This window comes from Ammospiza caudacuta, chromosome 1, assembly GCF_027887145.1.
Source record: "Ammospiza caudacuta isolate bAmmCau1 chromosome 1, bAmmCau1.pri, whole genome shotgun sequence".
Classification (NCBI taxonomy): domain Eukaryota; kingdom Metazoa; phylum Chordata; class Aves; order Passeriformes; family Passerellidae; genus Ammospiza; species Ammospiza caudacuta.
This window is the reverse complement of record NC_080593.1, coordinates 102093598-102116998: the sequence shown is the minus strand read 5'-3', so window position 1 is coordinate 102116998 and position 23401 is coordinate 102093598. Positions and strand designations below refer to the sequence as shown.

At 43.0% G+C, this 23401-nt stretch overlaps 1 protein-coding gene across 1 annotated transcript; it reads left to right on the top strand.

Moving 5' to 3' along the window:
- The first annotated feature begins 449 nt into the window (after positions 1-449).
- CIDEA (cell death inducing DFFA like effector a) lies at positions 450-14483 on the top strand. The gene is made up of 5 exons (XM_058809421.1): positions 450-533; positions 4430-4586; positions 4753-4899; positions 7035-7216; positions 10216-14483. The coding sequence occupies exons 1-5, from the start codon at positions 496-498 to the stop codon at positions 10346-10348; spliced, it is 657 nt and encodes a 218-aa protein (XP_058665404.1). The 5' UTR covers positions 450-495; the 3' UTR covers positions 10349-14483.
- The last annotated feature ends 8918 nt before the right edge of the window (positions 14484-23401 follow it).

Sequence of the window (23401 nt, the reverse complement as noted above, 5' to 3'; positions counted from 1 at the left end):
CTGCCTTTGCTCCTGTGTAGTGAACAGGAGCCACTGCTCCCCCGCCCGTAGGAGTAGCAGTAAATACTCCACTACTGTACGCATTAATCCGAGCGCTAAGCTTAATCACACGCCCTAAAATCAGCAGCTGAGACACTTAATCTGCTGATTTGCCCTAATGCCGGGCGGCCGCAAATGAGATTGGCTTGCCCTGTTCCATGAGCTGTAAGCAGCAAACGTGCGGAGCATCCCCCACACGCTGAGCAAAACCTCTCCTCTCCTATCCCAGGTAAACCACAAGGCGCTTCCTGAAGAAACGTCCCTTCCCAAACCAAAGCGCTCCGTGGCACCTGCTGCTGCATTCCTGAGGCAGCGGACAGGCTCTGTCCCGGGGCTCGGTTCCCGGCGCGGCCGGGGGAAGGCGGGCAGGGAGGGGCCGGGGCCGGGGCCGGAGGAGGAGCCGCGCCCGCCGCACTTAAGGGCCGTGACCGGCGCTGCCCCGTGCTTGGGCGGGCCATGGAGGTGGCACGGGATTGCGTGGGATCGCTGCTGCGGTGAGTGAGGGCACGCTCCCGCCCCTGCTCCATGCCCGGTTCTCCATGCCCGGTTCTCTATCCCTTTCTCCATGCCGGCCGGTGATTCCGGCTGCCGGCGGTGCCCGGGGCCGGGCTGCCCTCGGTGGCTGCAGCGGAGCGGAGGGCGCGGTGCGAGGGCAGCCGGGGCGGGCGGGGCTGTGCGGGATTAACCCCGATGGACGCTGCGTGGGAGAAGCCGGTCGGGACGGTGTCGCAGCCCTGCAGCCGGCTGAAGCCCTGCTGAGGGACGCACAGGCAGGAGCCCTACCTGCCTTTGAGGCGTAGTGGCCTCTCGGCGCCCGGGGCTGCTGACCGCAATCCCGGTGATGCTGTCACCGTGCCAGCCGGGGCAGCGCAGCTCCGTGCGCTGCTCGGACACCCATCCGCTGTGCTTGTGGCGGCTCCACAGCTCGTGTTTGAGCAGGAAAACCACGCTGCGACTTGAACCCCAAATCTCCTGACTAACTAGCTTCCAACCTTTTTCTATTTTGTTTTGGGATTTTTGTTTTCTGTTGTTTTGCCTGGCTGTTAGTGCTGCTGTGGTTGCCAGTGAACCCTAACCTAAAATCAATCCGTGCCGTGTCCTGGAGCATGTTGTGCAACGCTGGTTTTTCTGAGCGAGGCTGAAGACCATTGCACCACATTCTTAGACAAACATATGGGGCATATTGCAAACAAAGATAAAGAGTGAAATATGTGTGCAGGGCTCAAGGCAGGCTTTTAATCCCTGTGTCCTCGTAAAGAATTAATTCATCTCTGCCACCAGATTTGACACTGGAGTGAATGCTTGTGGCAGCATTTGTGAAGCCCTCTCTAGCAGATTGTAGTTTTCCAAAACAAACTGGATAAGATGCTAGGGTTTTAAGGTATTTGATCTTCCAATTATAAAATATTTTTGTATTCTCCACAGAATACAAAATTCTGTGGGATTCCTTCTTCCTTTAGAGAAGAGCTATGACTTGATCCTTTAAAGATTAATAAAACAATAGTGGATTTGTCTGTATTTAACCTGTCACTCAACTTTCTAGTAAAACTGACTGCACCTTCACTCCTTTCCACCACTTGTTTTATGACTTAGCTTGATCAGCTTTTAATAGGAAATTTATTTTTGGTCTAGTCTAACAGAGGAATTCCCTGTACCAGGAATTAGTTTGTCTGTGTTTTGAGGACAGCTACAACAAAAATGGATCTTTCTAAGAGCTGTGAATGTAGGCTGGTCTGTTTAATCCTATGATCTAGGAAAGAGAGTGGCACACAAAATAGAAACAAGCTTTCATCAATAGGCCCAGAAATGGAAGGGTTCACACTCTGTTTGTCTTGCTGCTTTTCATCATCTCGCCTTTTGTCTCCTCATTAGCTGAAACCTCAGCCTGCCCTGGAGCCCAGACTCACTTCTTCATAGGCAGGCTTAGTTTAAAGATGATATTGACAGGTTTTATCAATGTGTAGGTGAAATGTCACCACTGTTAAATAACTTCTTAAGATCTTTCCTGTTCAGTGACTGTCTGGTGATGATAATATAAGCCCTGATCTATTGATCTGTTTGTTTTTATTGCTCTGACTTTAACAGAACTGGGCAGCAGTGTGGGGTGGCTGATCCTGACTCCTTGGGAAACTTCTGCTCAGAGTTTCGGAGTACAGCTCGTAGAGTTGGCTGGGGTGGACCCTGTTAGCTCAAGTCCTGCCCATGGGCTGTGTCCCTAACATTTCTCATTCTTTGTCAGCCCGTATGTTTTGGCTGTTACCCTATTGCTTTGTCTTGTGTGAATGACAGCTTGGCTTTAGTGGGAAAGAAAACTTTTCAATGGGACTGATATTGACTGTCCTCACAAAAAAAGAAAAAAAAGATTGGAGTACTCACAGGTATATCACTCAGGTTACTATTCTACACGCAAGTTTTCAAATTTGTGGGAGGCAATGAGGTGTAATCAGTTGTGAAAGCTCTTGAAACCCTGCCTGTGCTGCCCTTTTTGCCATCAGGATGCCCTGTGAAGTGATGTCACCGGCCCCAGAGTAGATGAGCAGGCTTCCTTCCTTCCTGAGGGAAAGACTCAGTGATTCAGAATGTGAGCTGCCCATGAGCAGCGGGGTGGCTGGGGGGCCATTAATTAGTCAGCAGAGAGACTGGCAAACAGGGCCTGCCCCAGCAGCCTTCCCTTCTGTGGGGCTTCAGTGCCCTTGACAGTGCTGCTATCCCCATGTCCTCGTCCACTTTTCCAGGAGGAACAGCGCTTATTAGCTCTTTAATGTGAAACAGTGCTTGTTTCCTGAAGGCCAGGCTGGCTGCTCATCCTCTCCAGGTTTGCCACAATAAGGACAGAGGTTTCCATCAGCCCTGTGTGTGTAAATGCCAGATGTGAGAGCCACTGTATAGCCAGAACTAGCAACAAAAGCATGAGCTGGAACAAAACTGCTGAATGTTCTCCTCCTTTAAAAACAATTAAAGCTCCAATAATGCCAAGGAGTTTTTGTGGAAGGTATAAACTTATTGTTCAGAGGAAAGGTGATAGCCCAGAAGAGTGGTTCAGAATTGGATTGGTAAACAAATTATTTACTGAAGTCTGAATCTGCTCAGGCACAAAAATTACATTCTGTGCATTCCAAAAATATGCTTATAGACCACATAAGAGGTGTGGGAAAGATATTTATTCTGCATGGTTGGTGTGGATTTGCATAAGAAGGACATCGACATAAGTTGAGTAACTTTATTCCTTCTCATTGTATGTTGTTCTGTGAAGTCCTGTATTTACTTTCTGGCTGCAGATAAAGGCTGGCAGTTCACTCTGCCCTCATTGAAAGAGAATAGATTTTACCACATAAAGTTGACTTTTTACATCTATGTGGGAGAGCACAATGGGGACACATCCCTTTCCCACCCTTGAGCAATTCAGAATGAAGGAGCCAAAGGCATATCCAGAGGGTAAAGTCCAGGAGTGTGGGAGAAAATATTGCCTCCCTTTAAAAGGCTTAGCAATCAGTCCTTCCCAGGTGTCAGGCATAATGCCATTTCTGGCACGCTGAGTATTGACTTAGCCATTATCATTTGGCAGAAAAAATTGTCACTAGGTGTAGATGAGAGCAGATCTGTACATTGGTGGGGGAATAGCCTGTTACTGGTGTTGTGTGCTTGGTTTACCAAAGGTAAATATGTAATTGCCCTGAAAAACTTTAAATCTCTTTCTTAAAGTGATTTAATTCTTCCAGCCTTGCTGGCAGCTTGCTCCCAGACTATGTATTCATGTACCTGGATATTAACTTTGCTTGCATTTAACTCCTTCTCATTCAAGTCTCTTATTTTGTGTTTTCCAAAACCAGATGGAGTTTTATAGACTGCAGATACAATTTACAAATAAATGCCTTGACTCTTTGAAGTCAAGTGTAGCTGTATCACAAAACTCTGCTTGCATTCTGCTAACGGGTGTTTTCAGTATGGGTCATTTGTTCAATCTTCCTAAAACAAACCCATGTCTTAACACACAAGACTGCTTTCAACTAATTATGTATCTCACTGAGTGTTTATCTTGTAAATTAAGAGAATGAGCTAAGTGACTGAATGCAGTAAGAGCTGCTGCTTTTTAAATTCAGTTTTACAACCCATCAGCTTCACTGTGATTGTGTCCTTGATGTCAGCCAAGCTAGAGGTGTCTGCTTGAAATTGTATTAATTTTAAAAGTCTTTCCAAATGTCATGGGCAAGAGAGAGTACAGATATAACATATCTGTAGGGCAGTGCAGTATTTAGTTTTGAAGTTAAGTCCAAGAGTCTTGAGGTGATCTGTGGATTACTTGTATAATGTGATTATGTCAACAGTCTTCCTCCTTCTTGCAGTACTTGCCGTGACTGTTTTTGTAACTCTGCATTTTTATTTGTCTTAGATCTTTCCTATCCATGGGAGCATCAGTAGGAGCGGTAACAAAACAGACCCTGTTCCCTCCTCTCATGCCCGCAGGGCGCCCTTTCCGTGTGTCCAACGCCTCCCGCAGCAGCAGGAAGGGAATTGTTGCCAGCAGCCTGCAGGAGCTCCTCAGCAAGGTACAGCAAACACTCTGACTGAAGCTCACAGGGAAATACCAGAAAGACAGCCCACAGACTCTTGTTTTTCTAAAAAAACCATCACTAGGGAAGTATTTCAGATAAGTGAGTCTCAATATGAAATTATTCTTTAGAATGCTAAAGTTTCCTGTATTTTTTTTTTCAGACTTTGGATGCCTTTGTTATAACTGCTGGAATAGTTACTCTGGTTTTGGAGGAAGATGGCACAGTTGTGGACACAGAAGAGTTCTTCAAGTCCCTGGATGACAATACACACTTCATGGTTCTAGAAAATGGACAGAAATGGACCCCAGTAAGTATTGGCTGCTTCTTCCTCGTTTGAGTAGAAATGGATGGAGAAATGTTTGTGGCTTCTAAAACTGTTGGAAAGAGGGGAGAAGAGGAAGAAAAAATCCTCTGAAGAGGTACGATGTAAACTCCTTGTTGAGACTTCTTGGATGAAAAATCAAGTTCATATTTCTTATTGTCCCTTGTCTGGACATAGATCTGTTGGCAAAATCCACCAGAAATTGAAGTAAAACATTTAAACTGAAAAGACTTGCAGGGAAAATCCCCTGCTTTTGGAGAAGCTCAGAAATATTTCTTCTTGAGCCTTTTTGTAACTTAAAGAAAATTAGGACTTTGACTCCGTGAAGTACAAAAAATACAGTGTCTTTAAAGATTAGATTTAGACTGTAAAAATGCTCAAACAAAGTAATATAAAGCAAGTTCTGCCATCTGAAGGCAGTAATAGTTAATGATAGTTTAAAAAAGCCTTGTTTGATTTTGCAAATAGCCAGAAGTTGGCATCAGAACCTAATGTTAGTCTGCATGCTTCAAGATTTTAAGAGCTATTAAAACTGGCTTGCTTTAGCCTTCTAATCATATTAATTCAGTATTCAATTAGTTCTTTTATGGGGAAATAGTCATCTGTACATTAATAACATAGCGTCAAGCTCCTAAATGTTTTTCCATGAGATGGTTGTTGCTGTAAAGCTGGCATCAGAATTTTTTCTACCAGCTGCAGAGCTGCGTGTAAGCAGGGACACAATTTCTGTGCCTGCACACATACAGCTCAATCATGTGGCTCTGTTTTCCCAGTCTCCTGTTGCAGTGAGGGCAGCCTCTGTGTTTTTCCCCCAAATACCTCACTGGTTTTTCAAGCTCTGCACCTGGGGCACGAGCTCCGAGGGCAGGAAAGGAGTTGCAGCCAGGGTGTGACTCCACCTTGCTCCTTCCCCCTGTCTCCTGTCTGGCATTGCAGTGTGGAGGCAGCCCCTCTTCAGAATGTGCTGAGTGACAACAGAGGGATTGTCACAGCCTCACCAGTCACCTGGAGTGTAGTACCAGCCCTGTCCTGCTTTATCCAGATATTCTGGGTGCTGATGGGGAGGGCTGTGGGAGATGCTTCCAAGCACACCAACTGCTCGTACATGCCCAGAGCTGTTGTTGATAGGGGACCCTGTGGCTGGAGCTTATCAAAGTAAAACAGGCATAACATTGCTGGCTAATGATGAACTGCTGTGTTTAACTTTGTCTGACTTATCGTGACACTGTCTGAGGGCTGGGGTGTCAGGTACAGAAAGGCCCAGTCTTACACAACTTCATTGCTTCATTTAGCCTGCAGAAAACAGCCTGGCAGCTGCCAGGCCGGTAACCTTGAGAGGAATGTGCCGAGCAGAGGATCCCGTGTATCCACTAGATGTCTCTGTGAATATGGGTTCTCTTTGCTATTTTCTTTTTGGCTTTCCTTTGTTGAAGCACACACCCTGCAGCAGACAAGGGCTGCTTGCAAAAAAGGAGGGTGCACTTAAGGTGGAAGATGAGACTTTTTCTACGCTCTCTCTCCTTTGCTTTTCCTCTGAAAATCTCATTATTAAACCCTTGGCCTAATCAGCAGTGGTTCCCTCCCTGTGTTTCTTTTTAGTAGGAATAAAGATGTTGTGAGCCAGGTTTTGAAATGCATGCCCTGACTTTTCACAGATGTCATCTGTATAGCTGTCTCCAAGAGTGCTCATCAGTATTGTGTTCCTGACTAAGCAGAAGGACCTAATGTCATCCTGGTTATTTGGTGGCCTAACCTTGCTGCCTCAGAGAGAAGCCAGAATGTACCAGGATAAATAAATAGCAGGAATTACCTGTGGCTTCAGTGTACTCTGAAGAGGCCCTACTACAGAAAATAAATATTAAGGAGGTGCTCTGTCACTCTAGAATTTTAGTGTCTGTTTTGAAAAAGTCCAGAAGCCTTTCAGGACTTGAAAAACAATACATGAGCTACAGACCTCCTTTTCTGAGTGCCAGTGCTTTTAATTCTAGTTTAAACTTGACCTAGAACTAGCCCCAAGACTGGAGTAAGCAAGGGTGCTTCTGAAGATATGCACTGTTAACAATTGTCTGGCTGTAGTTTCCTGTGTCGTGGTACAAACTGTCTCTTTCTTTTTAAATCAGACAAAAAATGGAGTTGTGGCTGTGAGAAAAAAGAAGAAAATGGGAGTAGCTAACATCACATTTGACCTGTACAAACTGAACCCTAAGGATTTTATTGGCTGCTTAAACATCAAGGCAACGTTCTATGAGATCTACTCTATCTCATATGACATCAAATGCATGGGAGCCAAAAGTGTATTACGGTGAGTGTGTTTCCACTACTGGGCAGGTGTACGTGCTAATGTAAAAATCTGTGTTTGCCATTGGTTCTGTGGAGCACTGGTTCTGTTTATAAAATCAGGATTTTTGTTATTTCTTACCTACTGGCCAATTTATTGTATTTACTGAAAGGGTGTAAGTACAGTTTCTTTGTTCTGCTGAGAGAATTTCCTCACATTTCCTTGACTTGTTTGTCTGAAGAATGCAGGAGGCTGGGGAAAGAAGCTCTTTGAAGAGGAGACTTCAAGGGGATGAAATGAAAGGAATTTGAGATCTAAGTCAGGGGTCTTAAAGCTTGCTCAGACATTGCAGCTCCTGTTTGCCAGATTCACCACTAGAGCTACAGGGAGGCAAAGGAAAATGGAGGAGAGTTGACACTCTGTGCTCCTAATGTGGATTTGTCATCTGCAGTAAGACTCTGATATCACTGTTCTTCTGCCAGCTGGTGTGGTCTCTGGGCTTGCTAAGGGAGCAAGGACCTCTGTCTCCTGCAGGACTGATCTACTGTGGGCTGGTAGATCTGCCTGTTGGGAAAAGTGGTCTTATTCAGAGCAAAATAATACCTGTCCAGTTCACTGTTTTCAGCAATGAGTTGAAAGTTGGTGCCTTGTCAAGATCAGCTGCCCTGGCTCAAGGAGACGCCTGAGTTCAGACCCCTTCCCAGAGGTGCTGTGCTTTCACAGCTGTTAAGCTGCAACCCCAAGTCTCTCTACCTGACTTTTAGAGTTCTGGTTGAGACACAATGGTGTGCTGCATTTTATCACTTGAGAACCAGACCTGACAGACAGATGCACATGTCATCAGTGAAGTTTGGACTTGTCCTGAGTGACATGTGGTCTTTAGATGAAGTCTTTAAGCAGTCCTTTCTCTCCTGGAGCAGGTGTGCTGTAATGCTGATCTTCTTGCCTGTCCTTCAGTCTCACTGACCTCTCCACTCAACTGGGGTGGTCCTTGAGCTTTCAGGCTACAGCTGGTGGCTGGAGACAAGAGTCCTCTCTGGTCAGGATGGAATGATTATCCAGCTACATGCTACACCCACCTGTAACACAGATTTCATTAGGGTTTCTTCAAAGCAGAGGTTTGCCTTTGGACAGCTGCATTCCTCCAGTTCTTACGTTTGTCAAACTGTCTCGAGCCAAAACAAACTCTGATCTCTGCCTGCCTGAGTATCAGCACTGGGACTTGTGCTGCTAAGGAGAGTTTGAAGTGACAATTGTGCCTCCCTGCCAAGACAGGGCAGCTGGTGAGAAAGGAGCAGTGCTGGCAAGCTGAAGTAGCTGTGGAGTTCTTCTGGAAGCTCTGCTATGTTACAGAATAGAGCTGTAAGGGAGGTGTCACTGTCAGGGTGGGGTGGCACTCTGCTAGCAGAGAACAGAGTGACAGAAAACATAACCTTGGGTACCCTTGAACACAACAGTGACATGGCCTGTCTCAACTTGCTGTTGAAATCAGAGACAGAGGATGTCAGGACCCTGGTGCAGTCCCTCTGCTAATGAGTTCCAGATTGCCAACTCTGATGCCCTCTGCCCACATGCTGAGTGTGGAGGGAAAGGACTGAAAAATGCTGCAGCTGTTCAGATGGGAGGGGCTGGGAGCCTGCCAGGTCTGATTAGTGCATTTCCCCTGGTGGTGTTTCCCTGTGGTGTCCCACTGAAGGATCAGATGTCGAGTTCAACAAATCACTTGCTCCGTGGCTCAAGTGGCAACTGCCCCTGTGTGCGAGTGACACACTGCAGCTGCTCAAAGCCCAGCACCAGGTGCAGCTTTCCTTGCAACTGCAAAGCTCCTTGGCCTCCTCTGTGTGCTGAAGGAAGAACAGGCTGCAGTGGCACGTGTGGGAAGCATGAATAAGGGTACAGTGTTCTGAACAGGCTTCACAGGCTCTAAGTACAGGATATTCTGCTGTGCTGAGGCATTGGATTTCAACTGCAAGGCTTTCATGATGGGGTTAAAATTAATTTGTAGGAAGATTTTTTCCTTCTCTGCTTAAGCTCAAAGGACAAGTGAATAGAAGCAGAGGGTTCACAGCTGTGTGTTTTCTTAGACAAGAATTCAGAAAATCTTTTTTTCTTCAGAAGAGAGGCTGATCTGGTTTCTGAATCTTCAGAAACTGATCCCATTCCAGTTTTGGAATGGATGCAGGTTTTTTTGTACTGCTTCCCAATGCCTCAGCATCATTCTTGAGTGCCCTCCTAACTTCTGGGGGGTGAGACTCAAATGTAGCCCTTAGTACTGCTCTGTCCTTGTTGTTTCTTGCAGAATGGAAGATGCAGTTACAACTAAGCTGAATAAATGACCATTCAAATATGACTATCTCTTCCCCTGTGAAGATCGACAGTTTACATTGTAAACCTCTGATGCTTGCCTGATGTTATCTTATGGATTTGTACTGATTCTTACACAGCACTATATACGTGAAAGCTGATTTTACCAAATTTGTAGAAAACAAAGTAGTTGTGAACTGAGAATTCTTAAGCTTGCAGCTTGGACAGCAGTAATTTTCCTGCTTCACCTGTTTTGCTTTTGAGTACCTACTGTAATGTGACTGTTCGGCTTCAGCTCTAATCAGGTTTGGTGTGTGGCTTGCAGATACATACAGGATTGTATTAGTGAATGACAAAGGTGTGACATGAGGTGAGTTTATGCTGCAGGAATGCTGCTCCCAGGCAACAAATCAAACAACAATCAAAGCTGTTTTCTTGTGTGATGGTTTGAGTGGTGGCTCTGCAGAAGGCCTGTATGCATCTAGCGGGATGTCAGTCTGCTTTGTTGAATGTGATTTCTGGTCCTGCCAATATGTCAATAGTTTTTTGACCATCAAGTATTTTCTCTAAAGAAGGTACAAAAATGACAATCTCCTCAGAAGTGAGAAGGAATAAGAGGGGTTTTTAAATATATTGACTTAACTCATCATAGTGTGGGTAGAAAGGGACAATGTCATCTTGCTGGTGATTTTTTCTTAAACAAATTACTTCTCTTCCAGGAAAGTGCTTCAGCTACTATCCCATGCAGCACAAATAACTGGACAGTTTCTGCTCTACACTGGAACATACATGCTGCAGTTGATGGGTGAATACGATGAAGAAGAAATGTGCATGAGATCCAGGCGGGAGTAGTGACCACAGCCGCGCTCCTGGTGTCAAATCCTTTGCTCACAGACATTGTCCTGCCCAGCTCTGATTGTAACAGTGTTATAGCAGGGGTGTGCGCTAATGTGAACTAACATTTCTCCTGTTTGGGGGTGCTTGTAGGCCTTAGTCATGAAGTGTTGGATGTTCACAGGCTCTTAACACCACAAAAAGATGGGTGTCTAATCTGGCAAGAGGAGAGAGAGGGCAGGTTTTTGTTCCAGAAATTCAAAATTAAGAATAAGTATACTTGGAAATTTTAATGCTTTGTAACCAATGGAATATTTTTTGCACCAATCAGGACATTGGGGTTTTTGTGTGGTTATTTTTTTGTTTTTCATGTTATCTATTTGCATTCTGAACAGACTGGGCTGTAAGGTGAGGGCATGGAGGGGACTATGAGGTTTGTTTGTTTATTTGTTAATTTTAATCCTTAACAGTGCTGGGATTAATGTGAGGCTGACATTGAGGTGAAGTGTACCTATTTACTCCTGCTGACAATGGAACTACTTAGTGCAACTTCAGTCTTACTTCAGTGACTGACTCTTCTCATGAAGTCTAATTGGAGAGTGTGCAATCACTAAGCAGAAGGTTAAAATTTAGCTTTACATCCCTTAAAACAAATAAATCCTTTTCATTATAGTTCTTGATATCTCTTTTCCAAATCTTCAGGATGTTTGGGTTATTACAGCTCACACAGTGGAAGAACCTGATACATTTTCTTAATTAATCTGATGCCCAGTTCTGCCTGAGCATTGAATAATCTGCTGTAGTTTTGTGAACATGGCTTATAAACAACCTGCTGAAGCTTTTTTTCCGGGTTTAAACCACCACTTCTGCAGTTTTTACTGTTACAAGATGACACTAAGTGTCAACTTGGGTTTGAGGTACTTGTAAGAGATGCTGGATATCTTGTTGCCCTTGGGTTCAGGGGAGAGCAGCAGGACACTGTCTAGTCTGGAGTAACATAACATACACGTATGCCCTAAAGTGAGTATTTGTGGGATTATGATCTCTCAAAACAAGCTGTATTAGAGGACAAAGTAATGCTTCCTGCAGTTTATTGAACTGTTGCTGTGCCCAGCTTTCAGTAAGCTTTTCCTCAACAGTGTGGAAAAGTGGAGAACAAGTACCCTTGGGCATCTTGTGTCAAAATGCAGACTCATGTTGGTGAAGGAAAAAAGCTCAATTGTGGTTGTTCACAGGTGTAGCTTTTGAGGTTGTTGTTTGCTTGCACATGAACTTCAGGAAAGCTGAAAGCTGTTAAGGTGACATCAGATGCAGGAAATGTCTGTCCTGACAGTAGGTGCCACCTAGTAAGAGAAGCTCTCGTTGAGAGGGAACAAGTAGGGCACAGAAATCAGTGGGAGTGAAAGGCAGAAGACCACTGTGGACCCCACAGTTGTTGCCATGCCTCTGAGACAGGAATCCATTAACTGTGTGCACCAACTGCACTGACCTGATCTACTAAAAGAGAAGCAGAAAGGTGCAAAAGATGAAGTATCATGGTTGGTGGTGTCTATTCTGACTTCTTAACTGGGTCTGTTCACTCCAAAGGTCACTGGTACACAGGAAATTGCTCTTGCTTTTAGCTGCAAATCTCACCTCCATGTGCTTATTTTTTCCTTCCCACTGTGAGTGTGGCTGTGCCAGTTGGAGCTGCATCTTTCAGATCACTGCTGAGAGGAAAGGCAGCCTAAACCCATGTGCTAAAGGGACTGGTGGATACAATTTTGGTCAGTCTCTGCCCATCTCTTAAGTGATGTATTACAAATAAATAGACAGCTAAGAAAAGCTTTGTCTTTTTTTCCTAATTCCTGTTGTTTCCCATCTACTTCTGAGCATTTGCTGGAGGAGGCAGAGGGCATACTGCTCCAGATAAGGGGAGGACTTGTTCTTTCCTAATTTCTCACAGGAGAAAATGCCTGGAGCCTGCAGCACTGTCAGGTGTCCTTCAGAATAAAACAATAAACTATTCTGGGAGTAATGAGAATGCTTCCATTCTGATATAACCTCTTTGTTTTATCTGTATTTTTCTTGACACCCTCTGCATAAATGATTGTTGCCATGCTAATAGTTGGCCTAAAAGTCTTTCCTTTCCCTGTCAAGGAATTAATTTAACTGACTTTACAAGGACACAGTAATTAATTTTTTTGCTTTTAAGGACCACTTATTCTATTAAAACAAGCACGCCTCTTGAAAGCAAATTCTCTTAAATGCTTCTATGAGTATTTATGTTGCCTATGGTGGGAGCACCAGCATTAAAAGAAGGTAGAACAACCAGAATAGCTCATTATTGCTTTGTTTGAATTGCTTCTTCAGCATCTGTAGGACAAAAGCTTGTGCATGTCTGAACAGTGCAGATCCCAAATTCCAGCCTTCTTTAGCCAGAGGCAACTGTTAGAGAACTAACACACCACAGTTTACAGTGGCACTATCTGGGAATCCAGCAGTGCTCTGAAAAGCTAACTGCTATGAATGTGCAGTGTTTTTAAGCAGCTGCTCCTTGAACAGCTTAGCACTTAAAACTCGAGCTGCTGAAGTTCCTGTGTGCAGCAGTCTCCATCTTGGAGCAATTCCCTCTGTTCAGCTGTTTGCATTTTGCATTAAAGTAGCTCAGCTTTGTTAATTTCTCAGAATGGGAGGACTGTCCTGGAAGTTGTGTCTAAAATTGTTTCATTGCATCTGGATCTTTCACAGGCTTAGTATTTGGAGGTGGTGTTTTCTGCTGTACCAGCTTCTTTCTGGAAATAAAATTTTGGCTTTGAGTCAAACTGGAGGAGTTTGTCATTCAGTGAGTTGGAACCAGTTTGATTTGATTTTTTTGTTTTTTTTTGTTTTACAGCATGCTTAAGAAGAATAGCTTTTACTTCAGCTGTATATTGTATGCAATACAGACAAACTTGCATTATCTACCTTTTAGAAAACTATATACAAGTACTGTACATTATCTAGCAAGACAGAAAAACTGAATACAGGGGCTTTTTACTGCAGGAATGTGGAGAAGCAGCTAGATTTTTCCACTTGGCATTTTTAGCTTTACTTTTATTTCCCATAAATCAGTTAACCTGCACCTGTTGCTGCTGCAGACAAGGCTGGGAGCAGTGATGTGCAGGAGGTGTGGAACATGTTTGCTGCCTCCTTGTTTCACTGACCCTTTTTGCCTGTTGCTTTGCATCACTTACTAACAATGCACCAAGTCCTACTCTCTGGTGACCAAAAAAGGAATTTTCACTGAAGTAAGAGACCTTGTTGACTCAGGCACAGCTCATGTTCTGCAAACAGAGCAAAGTTGCTTTCTTCTTTACCAGAATGAAGAATCTAGTAGCTTTCATCTGTGTGCAGTTTATCATTACTTCATTTCCTTCCTTTCATAAACCCCTGGAAGTTTTCTTGCACCTTCCAATTCTTTCTGGAGAAAGCCTTTCTGTGCAGGGAGAGAGGAAAAGCCATGGTCTAAATTCCTGAACTCTTTTGAAATATGCTGTAGGAAACATTATGAATCCCTTCCCTACAGAGGAGGGAAGATAAAAGCAAGAATATTGGAATTTGAACTGCAATTTTTTTCAGTGAAGTGTGCAGAGAGGTAGGTATTCACAGTTTTGGAAATGCTGGTATTTCTGAATATGGAATGTGAAGAAAACCTCATATGGTAATTCCTAACTGGCAGAAATATAATTCTCAATAATTTCAGTGTGCTTCTTCCCTGAAAATCGCGCTTGAACTAAAGGCACAAGCTGCTTAATTGAAAGTAAAAAAAAAAAAAGTTTACCACCAAAGTACAAAGCATATTTTTGACTTGATGCCCCAAGGTTTTTTAGAGGTCTTATTGTGATTAACATACCACTTCAGTTATGTGTCAGCAAGTATCCTTGTGGGGCTTAGAGTTTATCACAGCTTTCTCATTGTCATATATGTAGCTAAGATATTTTCAAGAGTAAAGATTGTTGTTTTGATAAGGGAAAATATAGTGTTTTCCTACTTCACAATTTTTAATCTCAGTAGTTTAGCTTGCTGTGAAAACTGAGATAGGTGAAAATTGCATTCAGTGGTGTCAATATTTTCTGCTGTGTGGTGCCAATTTTAAGGAACATCGTTCATTAATAAATCAAATCATGTAGTGGCTTTGGATGATGTCTCTATTCATTTCCAGAATAACTTATTCCTGAAATAATCATTAATATTAATGAATCTATGGTCTGGCACAAACTGTTTCCAAATGCTGGACTGTGGCAGTGGAGTAACTGGATACTATTTTGTGGCTCTGAGCTCCTAACTCCCTACTGCTGACTCACTTTCTGGCTCAGAGAAACTCTGCAAACTGTGTTTCCTTTCATACAAAAGGTTTGCTTTCCTCCATCTTTTACAAAAGTTGCAAAAGACTACAGAATACTGAGTAGAGGAGATAGAAGGGTTCAGTGATCTCTGGAGTTCACTATTAGGATCAAGGACCTCTTTATTTTGCCTCACCAAACCTCTCTGCAGTCATTTACCTAAAGATAGAGTAGTAGATATTTGACTGCAGGGAAAAATTTGTTTAGTTTAGTGAAATATCATATTTGTCTAGTTCAGGATTAACTTGGGCTTGAGGGGAGTTAGCATACAAGTGTGATTTGTCTGTTCTCTTCTATCTAACAAGTACATCTTGTATTTAGCTTGAGGGACAGTTTTGCAGAGCTTGACTAGCTAGAGGAGCAGTGCCCCTCTTGTGGGGGAATCATGGTCTGGTTTCTGGCTGTGGGAAAGCACAGAATAGAGCTGTGTTTGGTGCAGTGGCAAGGCTTTGGCAGTGGGAATTAGAAGGATGCTGTGGGGGTGGCCCCTGTGTCATACAGAGCTCCTTCCATCTCGTTCTGAAAGGAACCCACCGCTGCACAAAGCTGAGACCCTCAGACAAGCTGCTGGGTCTCAGTGGAAACATTATTTAAGAAAAAAGGTAAAAAATGCTGGGCAGCAGCTGTGAGAAAGGACTGAAAAGTGGGAGATAACCTGCAGACACCAAGGTCAGAAAAGAAGTGTGAGGAAGCACTACACATGCCAGAGCTTTCCCTGCAGGCTGTGGAGGAGCATGCTGGAGAAAACATCTCCCCATGGAGCCCCTCCTCCTCCCAGAGCAGGGGCCCTGCCTTGGAGGAGCTGCAGCCACGGGGAGCCCGTGGATGAGCAATTGTTCTGGCAGGAGCTGTGGCCAGTGAGGGACCCGCTCTGGAGCAGCCTGTTCCACAGAATATGGATGGAAACCACAGCAGCAGGCTCTGAAGGATTGTACCCTGTGGGAAGGGCCCAGGGAGGAGCAGGGCAAAGGGGGAGAGGGAAGGAACAGCACTAAAGAATTGATGTGGAGTGACCATGGCCCCCATTCCTCTTCACTGCTTGGGGACAGGGAGAGGAGGTAGAAGAGCTGGGAATGAAGGAGTGAAGTTCAGCTTTGGAAGAAAGCAGAGTTTGGGGAAGGTGGTTTTGTTTTGTCTTTTGTCTTTGTTTCTCACCATATTATTCTATTTTTTTTTTCTGAAATTAAGTTGGTCTTCCCTGAGTTCTGTTTTGCTGATGTCAGTAATTGGTGAGTGGTCCCCCTGTCTTTACCTTGACCCACAGACTATTTCATCTTATTTTCTCCCCACGTTTGCTATGGGGATGAGGTAGGAAATCAACTGGTGGTTGTCTGGCAGACAGCAAAATTTAACTTACTACAAGCACAAAACATTGAAAGAAAAAATAAGCAAAAACCCCAAGGTGTTGGTGCTGATGGTGGCCAAATTGGAAACAAATCTTTTCGAGTGATTTCTGAATGGCTTTTCACAGCAATGTTTGGAGGGACAGAATGCAGTCATATGCGAGGCAAAGTTAATATTTTTACTGTACTAAGCTCAGTCTCAGGAATGTTTTCACCCCTCAGTCTGAATAGTCCCCATTCCTAATGTGTTCTTGATTAGGAATATTTATTAATAAATAGCAATTATCACTGGCAAAAGAACTTTAAGCTTTAAACTTTAGTAGTTTCATAAAACAAAACAACTAATAAGATGCAGCACTAGAAATAAAGTATGTCTTAATAGACTCCAGAATCAGGATAATGCATTTTATGCTGTTTCAATATAAAAAATCGATTGACCAACAGTTTTCTAAAAAGTCTGCTTCAATAATTAGCATACATTATGTATAGATTGAGGGGGAGTTTATGTAATGTAATTATTATAATAGGTTGTTTGTGATTGTCATGCATTAAAAAAAAAGAAAAAGCTTAAATCCTCAGACAACAACTCTATTTAAGAAAACAGTAGCTTAATGATGTGTGTAGTCAGGCTATTATAGACCCAGAGAAATCTCAGACATCTAAGAAGTCCTTTAAAGTCCTAAAGGTAATTTCTTATGACACATTTTTAATTACACCATGAAGTCCATAATAATCTTTTATGTTTAAAACACTTCTAATTAACAAAGCGTCTTCCCTTGCATAGGTACATGGCTTGGTTTGCTGCTGCCCTTTACTAGGAGTATTCAAATAATCTTCTCCCATCTCAAAAATTGGGAGAGAATGTACAAGAAAACTAGAAATAATCTAATTAAAGTAGAAGGACTGCAGATTGATTACTGAGCTAGACAAACTGAAGTCTGTGGTAAACTCTATTTTATTCCTGAGAAGCTAAGTTGCAAATGCCATCATCTCAGTGATTCCTGTACAAAATGTGCTCAGTGTTGGTGCTCTCCCAGCTGCAGCTCTCTTGCTTTCTTGCCTGCTTAGGGAAGTTGCTTAGAAAAGCTGCCTTGCACAATTGAAGAATATTGTCCTAGTTTCCACCCAAGTGATCTTGCTTTCCAAATAAAAGCCACTATCTTCCAGAATAACTAGCGTGTTTTCAGAGATGATTGGTTATTCAAAAATAAATCCATTTTATCAGAAACATAAAGTATTAGACAGCTGTTGCAAATATTCCAGTGTCCCATTTCATCTTTGGATGGGATGATCAAGCTGATTTTCCTCATTCTTACAAGCACTTTCTGCATACTACATTAGGAGCAATGTTTCATCTTGATAAGTACTGTCTCTCATAGTTCCACCTTTGTGACCACTGAATTTAGTAAACAGTCCTCTCAATTCCTCCAAGTCTTAGCTGGCCCTGCCATGGTACCATGTTCAGATTTCACAAGAGTTGTGGTCAGTGAAAACAAAGCAGGTTTTGTCACTTGCAGCACCAGCTATGGCTAAAGGCAGTACCAATCTAACAGATAAAAGTTACTTTTCTTTCTCTAACTTCTCTCTCCCCAAAGGTTGCTGGGTTTGGGGTTGGGGGTTTTATTGGAGTTGGAGGGTGGGTTGGTTGGTTGTTTTTGACATTTTGGTTTTCTTTCACTGGAAAAATTCCAGCTGCTACATTCTGTTCTTCTTTTTCTCTGTGCCTGATGTCACCAACTTCAAGCTATTATTTTATACCTTTGGCTATTTTTTAATACCTTGCCTTGATGGCTTCTTTACGTGTGATAACTGTTATGTTGTTTCTCTTGTGGCCTTCCATCACCTATTCCAGATCTCCTCTGGCCACATTCAAAATAAAAATACTTCATGACTGAGGGGAGAAGGGGGTGGGCATGAAGGAGTGGGCAGGTGTTTAAGCAAATGCTAATTAAGAAAAAAAGACATTTATATATGTCTTGTTCTATTTCATGCTAAGTCTTTTTATATAGAAATGATCAGCTTCCTTGTTTCTGGAGCACTTGAAGCATAACTGTGTTCCATGCTAACAAGGTGGTGTCCTAAGACACTGCTGATTACTTGGAGCTGTGCCCTATTCCTGGCAGATCATCCAGGCCACATGTGACATAAAGTCCCTGTTCATTAATAGAGTCAGGACACCACAGTAAAATAAATTTGCACAACAGAGATCCATCTCTCTGCAAATCTCCCATGCACAGGCAACATCTCCACACCCTTCCCGCAAAGCAGTGGCATTCCATTGTGCAGCCAGTGTCTATTGCAGCCCCACATCCTCCCCATTCCGGCTCTCTGTTCGGCAATCGACCGTGAAGTGAGTTATTCACAGGGCCAGCAGTGGGCTGAGTCCTGGCCCTGGGCCAGACTGACCTCGTACATTCCTGGCGTTCAACAGCCTTTAGATCATGAATATGGCAATGCTGCTCATGGCTGCAGTCCCAGGCGAGGGTGAACACCCTCGGTGCCACTGCTGCAGTGCTTTCCTAAGAAAAATAATGTTCACTTCTCTCTGTGTGTCAGTGTTGGCTGCTCTCCTCATTCCCATCAGTGACTCTGGGAGTCCCCTGCTCACAGGGGGATGGCTCAGCTGCTTTTGTGCATTCAGTTTTAGGGCACGTTCCCTCAGTGGCTGCACCCAGCCAGCCCTGACAGTGCTGAGGATGTGCTGTTAAAAATAAGCCAGGCTTTGTCCGGGCAGAGCTTATGCTGTGCTGTTTGTCCTGGGGCTTGTGGACTTGTGAGGAACGGTGCTCTTCTCACAACTGTAATCTGAGAGGATCATCTGTGCATCAGGAGAGGAGTGGTATGCTGCTCTGGTTGGACATGTGTGACAGATGAGTGGGATCTGTGCTGGTGAGGGGAGGGTGGCAGCCAGGAGCCACTCACCACCTGAGAAAACAGGTGAGGAGGAAAACTGTGACTCACCTGAGAAACCCAAGACCTCACTGGAGCAATTTATAGTCGATTTTAGCTGCAAACCTGCTCTTACAGAAGAAGTGTTTCCCACAATGAGATGAATCACTTTTACCCAGAGAGCTACACATTTCATCTCAAATACCTGCTTTGCTTGGTAAGTGTTAAAGAAGTGACAATCTAAATAGGATTCCAGCCCTTCATCTTAGAGGTCTATTGCTTTTTTTTCTTTTTCTCAGATAATAAAACCATGAAAAGTTAAGTTTGTGCAATAAAATCTAAATCTGTCTTTCCCCCTTCCCCTCCTGCAGGTTGCAGTACAGATCTCTGCTGCAAGGGGTTTCACTCAAGAGTGTTAAGAAGACTGATCTGGATGGGATAAAATGCTTTAGCAACAAAAGACAAGAAGACTCCAGATTAAATCCATAGATTGTGCTTGGATCTGATCTGCTCAATTCTAAATCATCTGGGGGAAAAAAAGTACTGAACTGGTAAATCTCTGTGATTGTACAAAAATCTTTTGATTAGACAGTTAATCAGGGTGTCAGGTGGCCTGAGCTTTGGAAGTATTCCATGATACTAATTTGGATAAGCAACACCCAATGAAATTTAACATCCATAACTGCATTACACAGGAAAAACAATCCTTGTATTCCCAGTGACAGGATTTAGTTTAGCTGGAGGTAGTGTGAAACCAATGTAAGAAATGAAGGGAAGAGCTCAGCAGTAACCAAGAGGGCAAACACAAGAAGAAATTATATATTATTAGAAATTATATATTAGAAAATAAAAACAGGGGCAAGAAGCATCCTATGACACTACATAAAATGATGGCCATGATTTAAATACTCTTACTCCCATTCCACAGACACTGCAGTAGAGCCAGTAAAGGAGGATGATAAACGACTATCATGGGAGTGCAAGGTCACACTCAGACATGGAGAGATTATTTAGTGTAATACTTTCAGCTCAGAAAATTTTGGACAGATAGGCAAAATGAAGAACAAAACCACTAAACCTTCCCCTTACACACAGCTACAATGGTCATCAGGAACTGGTAGTCACTGTTCCTCAAAACAGGAGAGTTATGGGGCGCCAATTTCAGCTGTCAGCTTTACAGCAGAAAGAACTACTCCTTCACAGAATGGAATGCAGTTGTGCATGGAAAGCAATGCCATAGGGGACTTCAGAGGCTGAAAGTGTAACTGTGTTAAAAATCAATCATATCACTTCAGGGATACTTGAAACAAACTATTAAATGTGGGCTCCAGATCCTTCCTGTGGTTCACCAAAGGCTTAATCACTGACTGCCAGATGCAGAAGGGTATTTTGGGGGATCATTACCATATTCTTTCCCTAGCATCCATCACTGACTACTGTCAGAGGTGGAATTCTAGGTTAGACAGATCTTCCATCTAATCAGGACCAGCTGCCATTAATGCACTCATCGGGTCAAAACATGCTTTTTTCCCTGATAGTTTTTAGCATGACTTCTGGTTAAGAGACCTTTTTGTCCTTGTTCTGAGGTCTCCCACACTCAAAATACCAGGACTTCATTGATAAGCTCAGCATTGTATTGGCATCTATTCAGAGCTGACTAAACTCCAAAAGCAAGCTGTCAAAATTCATATTCATTTTCCTCTTACAGCTGTACCACTCACTCACCACATGGTACAGATAATGGGTGGTATACATTCCAGCTCAATTATGCTTTCACTCTGTCCTCCAAACAGATTGTTTCCCCAAAATCTTTAACGTGTGGAGAGGCCAGAGAGTTGAACACAGATAAATGCCTGCCTTAATTTTGTATGCCCATAGTCTTGGTTGTAGCTGTAAGGAAACACTGGTCTGGCCCTTTTACTGACTCTGCAGAACACAGAGGGCAGCCCATTCTCTGGCTCTGTTTGTTTGTGTAGCTAAGTGACCGATTAGAACAGAGGTTAAAAACACAGCCACACCAAACACACATCTCTGCCTGGCAAAACAGGCAGGTACATGCTTCCCCCTACTTCAGGTGCTACAGCTATTGCATAAAAACCACTATGACCAGCTGTGCAAAAAGGCCTGCATGAGTAATTGTTAGCATTGAGGCTAAGGATGGGGAGAAACAAAAGGCTGAAAGAAAATACTCATTTCTAAAGGACAGAAAATATGTTACAAATCAAAAGACATTAAGTGCTGGAAAGTGCAAAAGCACCTATACTCAAGCACATGGATATTCAGGGTTGGAGTTAAAGTTTTCCATCCATTTTGTCAAAGAGTGATAGAAGTGTGTGAAAATGCAGCTAGAAACTCCTGTGGACCAGATGTGGAATTACTCCAGTGTCTCTTCACAACCTCTTGGACTTTGCACCTTAAGGTATTTTCTCCTAACTTGACTTAGTGACCTCTGCTTTAACATTGCAAAGTTCAGACCACATCTTGTGGGCTAAAACAAACATCAGCAGTATCTCCATTGACAGCCACAGCTAGCAGCCCGGTGAGTGGCATTAAAACAACCCCTGAGTGCTGTGCTTGAGCATAGGTGGCAATTCGTGAAACCACAGCTGCCATGGCAACAAGTTTAATGAGTAGAGGGGTGACAAAGCAAGAAACTGTTTGAGAACTGTATGAAATACAATGGATTTTCCGGGCAGAATACAAACCCCAAAAATCTGAGCTAAATGTGCAATCTGGTGTTTGTTATAATAGACCATACGCTTCTGTGTGTGTGTGTGTGTGTCTTGCTGTCTCACTTCCCCTTTGGAATGTTTTTGTTGGGTTCTTGAGCTGTTTCTAGACTCATCTGCAGCTGCAGGGTGTCTGTAACTCAAGTGCTTCTTGTGGGTTTTATCACGAGAGGCTGATGGAGAAAGAGGTTGTGGAGGAGATACACACTTGAACAGGAGTATGACTTCCCATGCTTGGTTTTCTCAGGAAGCCAGGTTAAAAAAAAATTCTTTTAAGATTTTTTTCCCTTTCTCAACTTGCATGAAACTTTCAGACTAAAGAGGAAAGAGAAACTAGACTGGACTTTTCTCCTAAAAGTCACCATGGACTTAGTAGCATTTAATAGCTTGCTACAAGCTGTCAGAATAAACCCACTATATGGATTATATTTATTGCTTTGATATTTAAAATAAGTGCTAACAAGCTTTATAACACATATTATTAAATATCAAAATACAGCAAATTTATCATTCTGGAAAAAAAATAGTAGCTAACTTGTTAAGTGTTCTCTTATGGCATGAATTTCTCTCAAGTCTTTAAAAAACTTTGGTAAATAGAAATAGTCTTAGCAACAGCCCTGATATAAACTCAAATGTGTTTCCTGAAAAGCAGGAAGCAGCTTAACAATCATATCACATGACTAGTTAAATACAGAAGAGCTTTGCTGGTTTTTTTCCAAGGTATTAAAGCAAATTTCCATGTGACTTTGTGGGACATGACTGTTGCTTCAGCTGCTGTTACTGGAAAATCCTTTTGCTCTGCAGTATGGGCACTTTACACATTTTGTCCCGCCTGTGAAATTCATCGTCTTGTAGAAATCCATTTCTATTTAGCATGTGCACGAGCAAGGAGAACATGAGAAAACCTGAAGACAGAACACTCAATGCTCTGCAACCCCCCGTGTCCCCATCCTGTGACTGTGTGCAGCTGTTTCAAAGCAGCTGGATCTCACACAAGATCAGAGTGAGCATTTAATTTGCTGCTATGTCTGATGCCTTGTCAATTCTGACCAACAGGAATAAAGAATCACATCACATTGAAGCCCATCACGTTGGAGCACCAGAGACTTGTCCAGTAGAAATAAACTGTCTTGGGTTTTCACCAGCTAGCAATGTCAGACTAATCCAGATAAGGCCTAGCAGCCAGATCTTCCTTTATCCATATCCTCCTTATCATAAATGGTCACGCTATTCCCTAAAACACAAGTTTTGACCTCTTCTAGAATTTCCTCTTTTGCTTTCACACTTGGGAGCAAGAGATACCTTGAAGATTTAAGTTAAACATTGTTCAAAAGGCTGCCTGGAACATGAATCTGCAAATTTGAGCTGGGGGTTTGTAGCTGTTGTAATACTTTACTAATTTTTCAGATTAAATATATTAATTAATTCTTTTCAACAGCAGAAATGAAATTAAAATTGCAAAAGGAACTAAATAAGGAACAACAATGAAGGGAGTAAATCCGCAAAGGAAATCTTAAAGTTCTCACATTTGTCAGGGGTTTTTTGGGGTTTTTTTGTTTGTTTGGGGTTTTTTTTGGGGTCTTTTTTGTGCATGGTGAAAAAAAAGCCGTACTCTAAGTATTAAATTAACCCATGGAGTGAATGGGAAATTTAAAAAAAGACTATGAGTTATGAAGGTTAGAGGTCAATCTATATTACAGGTACGTAAGAAAGAGATAGCTGAGAGACCCAAATATAACAAGTGAG

Bases quoted from the DNA above. Each gene is read 5' to 3' on its own strand.
- CIDEA (XM_058809421.1), top strand. From the start codon at position 496: ATGGAGGTGGCACGGGATTGCGTGGGATCGCTGCTGCG. The intron at 4,900-7,034 runs GTAAGTATTGGC...TTTTTAAATCAG, and splicing joins ATGGACAGAAATGGACCCCA to ACAAAAAATGGAGTTGTGGC. The intron at 7,217-10,215 runs GTGAGTGTGTTT...CTTCTCTTCCAG, and splicing joins GGAGCCAAAAGTGTATTACG to GAAAGTGCTTCAGCTACTAT.